Source organism: Macrobrachium nipponense, chromosome 49 (genome assembly GCF_015104395.2).
Source record: "Macrobrachium nipponense isolate FS-2020 chromosome 49, ASM1510439v2, whole genome shotgun sequence".
NCBI lineage: Eukaryota > Metazoa > Arthropoda > Malacostraca > Decapoda > Palaemonidae > Macrobrachium > Macrobrachium nipponense.
The window spans coordinates 16,174,499-16,184,706 of record NC_087224.1 but is presented as its reverse complement, the minus strand read 5'-3'; the positions used below and the strand labels follow the sequence as shown (position 1 = coordinate 16,184,706).

The window sequence follows — 10,208 nt, the reverse complement described above, 5'->3', positions numbered from 1 at the left end:
ATTTGGTATGTTTGATGATTGGAGGGCGGATGATCAACATACCAATTTGCAGCCCTCTAGCCTCAGTGGTTTTTAAGATCTGAGGGCGGACAGACGAATAGCCATCTCAGAAAAGGGCAGTTGGTTACGAGAGACCAAAAATAAACTTGGAGGGTGGAGGTGGGTTGGAGGGCTGCTGAGGTTCCCCTAGGGAATCTTGAAGCCCCCAGGGCCTGAAAATACTCCTCCCCACATATATAATTAGCAGCGTTCCCAATCATCCCACAGAGCCTCCTCCTTCAGAAAGTGGACTTTCGCTCGCTGTTTTTTTTCCGCAGTATACCCCCTTCCCACTTCTGCCTCCTCGTTTTCTATATTTGATGTCTTCCCCGAGGTGGTTGGTTCTCCCGCAAATGGCACCCACGGCCATGTGCTCTGTTCCTCCTGCAAACACAAATAACACTACCAGTGGAGTGCTATTTTTGAGCTGAAGAAAGGTTCCTCCTATGGGTGGGTAAGGTGTGAGACAGAGCGATGGCTGCAACGATCGAATTAAAAGCCAATTCGTGATCTTATCAAAGGCTTTTGACATGGCCCTATGCTTGTCAAATCATTTAGATGTAGATCAGTACTGGATGACTATTAAGTTATGCATATTGTTGAATTTTATTAAGGTATGCATATGGTTGAATTTTATTAAGTTATGCATATGGTTGAATTTAATTAAGTTTTGCATATGATTGAATTTTATTAAGTTATGCATATGATTGAATTTTATTTTATTAAGTTATGCATATGGTTGAATTTTATTAAGTTATGCATATGGTTGAATTTTATTAAGTTATGCATATGGTTGAATTTTATTAAGTTATGCATATGGTTGAATTTTATTGAGTTTTGCATGTGGTTGAATTTATTTTTAAATTTGTATATGGTTGAATTTTATTAAGCTATCCATACGGTTAAATTTTATTACGTTTTGCATATGGTTACTCGTAGTACGTGTAACACTTAGTCTACGGACTATCACAAAATCCTAACAAGACAATAAGCAACGTGACTTGTTTCTGCAAAGTTACTGCATTATTGCTGCCATTTTTGTCAATGCAGGTGCACTAGCGCATATACATCTCTTAATATTTTTCTGATCCTTAATCTGAGCGTGTCATGTTGATGAGGCTCGATGATCATAAAATCGCTAAGACGACTCTTATCTGCATCATGTCTTTTGTCTTATAAGTTTGCAAACAAGACGCATTTGATTGATGTAAAAGTCAAAAGAGTTAATGATGAATATTCTTGGGCCTGCACCTGGACTTACCTGGTCTTCTTCATTTAGATATAGCTTTAAGAAGACTTCTTTGGAAAACTGGACTTCTTTGCTTTAAATGTGCATGTTTGTGTATGCAAAAGTGGTCACTCATTGACTGTTGGCATTGGGTTACTAGCTGTTATGGGGCGACACAAACTCAGAAACTCAACTTTAACCTTTATTTATTCGTTAACAGTAGTAGTAGTAGTAGTAGTAGTAGTAGTAGAAGAAGTAGTAGTAGTAGTAGTAGTAGAAGTAGTAGTAGTAGTAGTAGTAGGTTCATTCCTGAAAGGAATTATTGGCAAACTTTAAATACATTATTAAATAACCCATAATATTCAATAAGTCATAACGGTGACATAATTGTACCTTAATAAATCTTGCAAAGCTAATTAAATATACTTTCTAAACAAGACACTTTCATTGCCACTTTAAGCCTCCTTTGACTATATCACATTTTATCATATTTATAGGACAATCAAATGCTTAAACGTCACAAATAAACCAATTTACGCCTTTTAACGCTTTAAATGAATAAGACATATAATGCAAATATATATATATAAGTTCATCAAAAAACTTACATCTGTGTGCTCAAAATGGATCCTTTGAATTTGAACAAAAATACAAAATAATACAACTGTACTCCTTGAAGACCTTGCTTGAACTGCCAAAGAGACTTCATAATTTTAGGAAGTGAGATGAAATCGTAATTTGTTTACACCTCTCAACTCTTTAACTACCACTTACAAAAGTAACGACATTGTTTTTTACCAACTAGATGGGTTTGTGTTTTCTGCATTAACATACTCAGCCCCATAAACAGATTAAACCTGTTTATCAAAATATACACCTTCTCATGCAGACACAATAAATAACCTTTAAGTTACAATACAAACTCTTTGAATTCAAAACACTTTCATGATTCACATATTCACCTAAACAAAAATTAAAACATCTTCATAACTCAAATAATATATAATATCAAATGATAGGCCATAAGAACATAATATCACGTTACATTTAACATGAAAATCCTAGCCTTCAACTAATAACACTAGTTCTGAATAGGACGGACAATAAGCCGAAGAAAGTGTCTTAATCTTGGCAATGCGAATTGTTCCTTTGTCATCAGGGTATAATTCTATCACTCGCCCCATGGCCACTGATTCCTTGGCTCAATGTCACTCTTTACCAAGACCACATCGCCAACAATTAGATTTCTTCTTGGTTCATTCCACTGTTGTAGTCTGTAAAGTGCTCAAATACTCCTTTCTAAAATCTTGACCAAAAACATGGTTGGTTCAGATATTGAACGCATCTCCACCTTCTCCTCATATAAACATCTCCTTTTGAAACAAGCCAGGGGGAGGGATCACATAAGATTTTGGAATCAACAAATGGTTTGGAGTTAGTAGCTCAAGGTCATCTACACTGTCACTTACAGTGGTTAACGGTCTTGAATTGACGATGCTCTCAACCTCACAAAGCAGAGTCCGATAAACTTTCATAATTTAGCTTTTCACCAAATTCCTTCACAAGTGCAGACACACTTTTCTAACTGTTCTGATTTTGGCGCTCCAACAACCACCCATGTGGCTTGCTGCAGGTGGATTGAATTTCCATTCAATATGATGATGCGACTAATACTTCTCAATCTTCTTTTCCTACCATCTCATCAAGAGCTGCCTTAAGTTCCTCTCTCAGCCCCATGAAAGTTTGGTTCCATTATCACATCTGATAACCTTGGGATGACCTCTTCGAGAAACAAATCTTCGCAAAGCATTTATGAAAGAGTCAGATTGTAAAGTGTTTGCAGTTTCAATATGAATTGACCTACTAAACCAAGCAGGTAAAATATCACCCCATACCTCTTTAACTCCTTTCTTCCTTCCTTGATGTAATAGGGTCCAAGAGGTCAATACCAAACATTACTGAATGGTGGTGAAGGTTCCAATCTGTCTGCTGGAAGATCAGCCATCTTTTGACTCAAAGCTGGTTCTTTCAACTTCCTGCAAGTAACACAATGAAAAACACATTCCTGACAGTTGCATTAGCATTGATTGATCCAATACTTCTGCCTTAGATTTGAGAGAACATGGTTTCTACCTGAATGAGCTAATAATTCATTCTCATGTCGTATCAACAATGTAGTCACATGATGCTTCTTTGTAACAGTATGGGATGTTTGGGCAGACTGTGGAATGTCAGACCTTCTTATCCTACCTCCAACCTTCAATAAGCCATCCTCAGAATCAAGAAAGGGATCAAGCTTATATATTGGACTACTCTTTGCCAACTGACAATTTCTTTGATAAAGCCTTCACTTCATCACCAAAAAACACCTCCCGTTGAACATACATTATGATTGCCCTTTCAGCATCAGTGGTACGCAACCTTTCCTTTTACCACCTTTGACTTTAGTTGTTGAAATACAGAAACTGCCTTTTGTAACCTTGACCATGAAGAGGAAATATTCAATCAATCTTGTAAATCCATGATGTTCTTCAGAAATTGTGACCGCAGATACATGTTCACTCTTACCATCAACACAATCTGCACACACTTACTCCTGTGAAGGCAAATAATCAGATGCAATAAATGATGGGCCATGAAACCTTTGTCATACTGCAAAACTGATGTACACTAATACCTCTTGATGCCACATCAGCAGGGTTATCACTGGAGTTTACATATCCCCATTGCTCCGGCTGGGGAGTAGTTCTTATAACCCTGACTCTGTTGGCTACAAAAACAGGGAACTTTAGTGTTGCTAGAATATAGTGAAGGACTGTTGTTGAATCTGTGTATGTACATTACCTTGCCAACAGTAAAACTCCAACTCCTTCAGGATGTGTGAGCAACCTTGACAGACACAGTTGCAGCTGTAAGTTCTAACCTAGGTATAGTCACCACCTTTTTGGGAGATACTCTTGATTTCCCATGACAAGATTTGACTGAACTTAGTTTCCATCGTGAAGAACAAGATATGCTGCAAACACCATAACCAACTGTACTTGCATCGCTGAATAATACAAGACTTGAACCTGTCACATTACAAAAACCACTTGACTTGAAGCATCTTGGTATTGAAAGCTGCTCCAGTAAATGAAGACCTTGTATCCAATGTTGCCACCTTTCAGCTGGCTCATCTGGAATCCTCTCATCCCAGTCCAAACTCTCAACTTGACACAATTCTTGTAACAGCTTCTTGGCTGGTAAGATGATTGGAGAGAGAGCAACCCAAGGGGGATCATATAATGATGAGATAGTTGACAACAATCCTCTTCTGGTGAATGGATTATCCTTGAGCTCAATTGAGAACTTGAATGAGTCTTCTTTAAGGTCCCATAACATTCCTTAGGCTCTTGTCATTAAACTCTCCATGTCAAGATTAAACTTGTCACTTTCAACCGAACAATCTTCAGCAGCAAAGCTTTAAGGACATCACTTGAATTGCTGACAAAATTTAGTAACCTAAATCCTCCTTCACCAGTTGCAGATACCAAATCCTTCACCAACTTCACTGCTGTAGGAACATCAGCACATGACTTCAAACAGTCGTCAACATAGAAATTGTGCCTTATGGTGCTGCCAACAGTTGAATCATACTTCTCATCTGCTTTGTCTGCTGTGGCCTTCAATGCAGTATTTGCAATACACGTGATGAGATTGCTCCGAAAATGAACAGCCATTCGGAATTCTTCAAGAGGTCGATTGATGTCACCATTAGGCCACCACAAGAATCTAACATAGTCCTGATCTCAGGTGGAATCTTTATTTGAAAGAACATAGCTTCAATATCTCCAATGAATGCATAAACCTCCTGCCGGAATCTAATGAGTACTCCTGTCAATGAATTGGTGAGGTTTGGACCCTGTAGCAGAACATCATTTAATGACACACCTTCAAACTTGGCACTACAGTCAAAAACAATCCTAATCTTCCCTTTCTTGGGATGAAAAAACTGCGTGATGAGGAAGATACCAAACAGGAATCTTATTGACCTCATCATCTGGGATCTTGTAAGCATAGCCCTTTTCAAAACAACTTGTCCATGAATGCTGTGTACTGCTGTCTGTAATCTTCACTGTTCTTCAACTTCCTCCTTTGCCACTTCGCTCTGCTAACAGCCTGCTTCTTATTGTTAGGAAGATTCACATTGAGATCTCTGAAAAAGGCATGGGTAGCTGAAAGTGGACCATTCTCTAAATTCAATGTCATCCTGGCACCTTTTCACAAATCTTATGTCCTCAAAAGATAGGCCACGCTCATCAGGAACTGACCCAAGATCCCTTTCTGAAAAATCTAACTCAAAGTACTTCCTAATACTTTCAACAGTAATACAGTCAGTAACATGTTGAACATCAGATACAAGTAACCTGTGACATGAAACCCCATTTGAACTAACCTTATCATGTACAAGCCCATTAACTGTCCATCCATGCAAATATCTTACTGCAAAGGGGCCATAACCTGAAGTGGGTACAACCTCTAAAGGTTGTAAAGCTGTTGGACAGGTTACTACCTATCAAAATTCCTATGTCTAACTCTGGCTGATACACTGGAATCTTATTAATAACACTTGATAAATGAGGCCAATCCTTTAACATTTCATACCTTGGAATTTGATCATGATTAACAGGAATATCCTTTTGTGTGAATACCTTTGGCAATACAATATCATTATTACCATGTATATCAGCAACAACAAGACCATTTACAATAATAAAGGTTTTAACCGTATCAGTCCCATGCATTGTTTGCAACTTGATAGCTGTTTCAATACCTTTACAGTTTAATTGATCCTTGATACTACTCTAATGAAACAACCTGTACTGCCCGTATCATAAAAGGCATAAGTTTGTAGTACATTGTCACTACCCTTTACACGTAATTGCACAGGCAAGATTGATTGCAACACTGTATCAGAAAATTGTACATGCAGAAGACCTCACATTACTTAGACTTTGAGTATTACCTTGACCTGGAGTGCAACCTTCACCTTGAGTACCATCTTGACCCTTAGCACAACCTTGACCTGTACTTTCAAACTGTGCACTAGCTTGTGACACAATTGCATTGTTGCTATCAAGCATCCTAAAGTTCTTAATGTGTTAGAGTGGTAGGATGCTTTTATTACATGTCTTGCACTGCCGTCGATTGAGCACTTTTTTGAAGTGTGGGTTATTGCCCAAACAACTGAAGCAAAGACGGTTGTTCTTTAACAAATTCTCGTCTTTCATCCACACTCCTGTGCAGAAATTGAAGGCACTCCTCAATGTCATGATGACCAGTACAGAGTTGGCATTTCTAGTATACTGGTTGGCAGACTTTGATGGTTGCACTGTAACTGCAAAACGATTTTTGCTTGGTCTGACTTGAGCCATGATTTGCCTTTGCCTTTGAAAAAACACGCACTTTACCCAAAGCTTCCCTGCTGAATACAGGATCCATTGCTGCCTCTGCTGCATTCTGCACAAATTCCACTAATGTGGTGAAACACACACAAACACTTTGTTTCCTGAGCTTTATCACATGATCCAACCACTTATTTTGAATATACACTGGCAGCTTTGTCTATGTATGCCATGGAAACCTTTTTGTCTATGTATGCCATGGAAACCTTTGTGGACCAAAAAAATGATGGATCTCCATACACTTTGTCCAGAAGTCTTTTTGCTTCAATGTATCCTTCAGATGCATTCATAAACATGCACCCAGCTATGAGAGACTTAGGCTTTCCTTCTAGATGCCTGATTTAAGAAAATACAGCCTGTTGGAGTCTGATGTGTGTGTGGCACGATGCGGTCATTAAATGCAAACATGAATGATGCATATTCAAGAAGATCACCACAAAACTTGGTCACTTCAGCATGATGGCAGCATCATAGCCGCTGCTAACTGTTGCTGACTTTGGTTAGAATGACTCTGGGGCAGGTGCCATGGGTAGAAAAGGCACTGTGACATTGGGTTTATTTTGATGCACATTGTGACTGGGACAAATATGCTGGGTTTCAGGGTTTAAAACTTTGTCTGTTGATGGATAACTTCTTCCTGGAACACCTTCTCCCTTGCCCTTGCTGCTTCAATTTTCACCATCCAACTTTAACAAATCTTTCCTTGGCTTTTAATTCTGCTTGTTGTTGGGGCTATTTCTGTCTGTTTCTCAAGCAGTGCCCTCTTGTGCAAGCAAACCAGCCAACTTTGCCTTCTCCTGTATGAGAGCTGACTTTACACTGATGCCGTGCTTTTAATTGACCTCCTGGATTTATGTGACCTGCTCCGCAGTGAAGATTCGTCCATAGAATCCTGCAAATTTGCTTATGTTGTGGCTATCCATTTATGCACCTGAAATCTGAATCCTAAGGCAGACAATTCTTTATCTTCAAACCTTTTGATTTCTGGCTGGTGCTCGTTGGACAGGTAGTTGAGATGAGTAATCACTGTGGCAGCCTTTGTACTTCTTTAACCGTTCCTCAAACTCCTCTAAGCCTGTCTTTACTAAATGGAGAGTTATTAGGCTTCTCCATACACTTGCTGACTTCATTCCGTTTCTTTTCTTTCGTGAGGGCAGAGAGAGCAGCAGTCTGGTTGTTCTTGAGGGTGCGTAACTTCTCCTTGGCGTCACCATTGTCTTCTACGTTGTCCTTCTGATCCGTATTCATGGTTGAAGATGAATGAACTATTGTTATGGGCGACACAAAACTCAGAAACTCAACTTTAACCTTTATTCCATTAACAGTAGTAGTAGTAGTAGTAGTAGTAGTAGTAGTAGTAGGTTCATTCCTGAAAGGAATTATTGCAAACTTTAAATACATTATTAAATAACCCATAAATATTCAATAAGTCATAACGGTGACATAATGTACCTTAATAAATCTTGCAAAGCTAATTAACTATACTTTCTAAACAAGACACTTTCATTGCCACTTTAAGCCTCCTTTGACTATATCACATTTATCATATTTTATAGGACAATCAAATGTTAAACGTCACAAATAAAAACCAATTTACGCCTTTTTTAACGCTTAAATGAATAAGACATATAATGCAAATATATATATAAGTTCATCAAAAAACTTACATCTGTGTGCTCTAAAATGGATCCTTTGAATTACAAAATATATACAACTGTACTCCTTGAAGACCTTGCTTGAACTGCCAAAGAGACTTCATAATTTTAGGAAGTGAGATGAAATCGTAATTTGTTTACACCCTCTCAACTCTTTAACTGCCACTTACAAAAGTAACGACATTGTTTTACCAACTAGATGGGTTTGTGTTTCTGCATTAACACTAGCTTTTCTTTATAATTTTACTGTAAAAAAAATCAAGGTAGATGAGGGACTTTAAGTTCTGCCCAAGGCTCGGACAAAGGTACCTCATTTGACAAACTTACATAGGGCCTATTGGTGAGAGAGGCTTGCTAGGGGTGGATGATGTCAAGTCCAACCAAAAAAAATGTATAACCTGTAGAATCTGATTGTTACACACACACATAGATACATGCAGCTTATTATTATATAGAAGTAATTATTTAACAGGTATAAACGGGTCAACAGCTGTAAGTTACTATTAGAACCGCTGATGATCACAGTTGTAACGTATTTCTCTTTGATTTTAATAGCCATTGTAATTTTGAACATTTTGTCTTTTGGCAAGAAGAGAAGAGCAGTAGTTTTCCATGAAGTCAGACTTATATATATATATATATATATATATATATATATATATGTATATATATTATTTATATATTATTAATATAATTAAATGTATATATACATATATATATATATATATATATATATTAAATTATATATATATATATATATATATATATATATATATATATATATAGATAGATAGATAGATAGATAGATAGATAGATAGATAGATAGATAGATAGATATATTGTAAGAGACCGTTCATACAATATATATTTATCTTAAAAATATAAGATTTTATCTGTGACCTAGCTTTTAGGTCACTGAGTACTTTGCACCTAACACTTTATTCCAAGTTTGACCTTTATACCTGACTTTCTAGGTCATTCCTGGCCATGCTGAGGATTATTTCCCTAGTGTGGTTTAGTTAGATTACATAATGGCACTTACTCAACGTATTTTACCATAAGTATGCAACTCTTTCAAAGAACCTTTTAATAATAATATAAAAATAGAATATCACAGAGTTATGTTAGTTGTATAGAACTATGTAAAAGCTGAAATTTGTTTCTCTCTCTCTCTCTCTCTCTCTCTCTCTCTCTCTCTCTCTCTCTCAAAACGCACGATTTGTAGTTGAGAAATAATAAAATGGATCGGATCCCTCTATCAAGGAATGCGTGTCAGATATGAAATCTGTTCCCGCTAAATTACGCAGAAACAAAGACTCGCCGATACTGCCACTAAAATCATCCTAAATCAAGAATGAATATGATACAATGACTTTTTCAGTTACGCAATTTTAAAGGTATAAATCTGTTGAAGAATTCCATTGAATCAAGCATCCCGTTTTCTGTAGAGGCCTGAGAATTCAGGAGCGTTTTCTACACCTGTTTTAAGTAATACTTTTATGTTCAGTGGGTTGGGTGGAGGTTCCAAGTTATTATTATTATTATTATTATTATATTATTATTATTATTATTATATTATTATTATTATATTATTATTATTATTATTATTAAGAAGATGAAACCTATTCATATGGAGCAAACCCACAAAGTCCATTGACTTCAAATTCAAGCTTCCAAAGAATATGATGTTCATTAGGAAGAAGTAAGAGGAGATAAAAAGAAATGCAGAAAGAAACGATCCCACTTATTTAAAAAAAAGGTAATTAATAAAATAACTTATGAAGTTCAAATTGCACAACTTCGCCTGAGAGGCTGTTCCACAGTTCAACGGTATGAGGGATA

At 37.0% G+C, this 10,208-nt stretch overlaps 1 protein-coding gene across 1 annotated transcript; it reads right to left on the bottom strand.

Annotated features, from left to right (window-relative positions):
* Positions 1–4,138: 4,138 nt before the first annotated feature.
* On the bottom strand, positions 4,139–4,648 carry LOC135205248 (uncharacterized). Its single transcript, XM_064235597.1, has one exon. The coding sequence runs from the start codon at positions 4,646–4,648 to the stop codon at positions 4,139–4,141; it is 510 nt and encodes a 169-aa protein (XP_064091667.1).
* Between the last annotated feature and the right edge of the window lie 5,560 nt (positions 4,649–10,208).

Excerpts from the sequence above, each read along its gene's own strand:
- LOC135205248 (XM_064235597.1), bottom strand. The coding sequence starts at position 4,648 with ATGTTATGGGACCTTAAAGAAGACTCATTCAAGTTCTCAATTGAGCTC.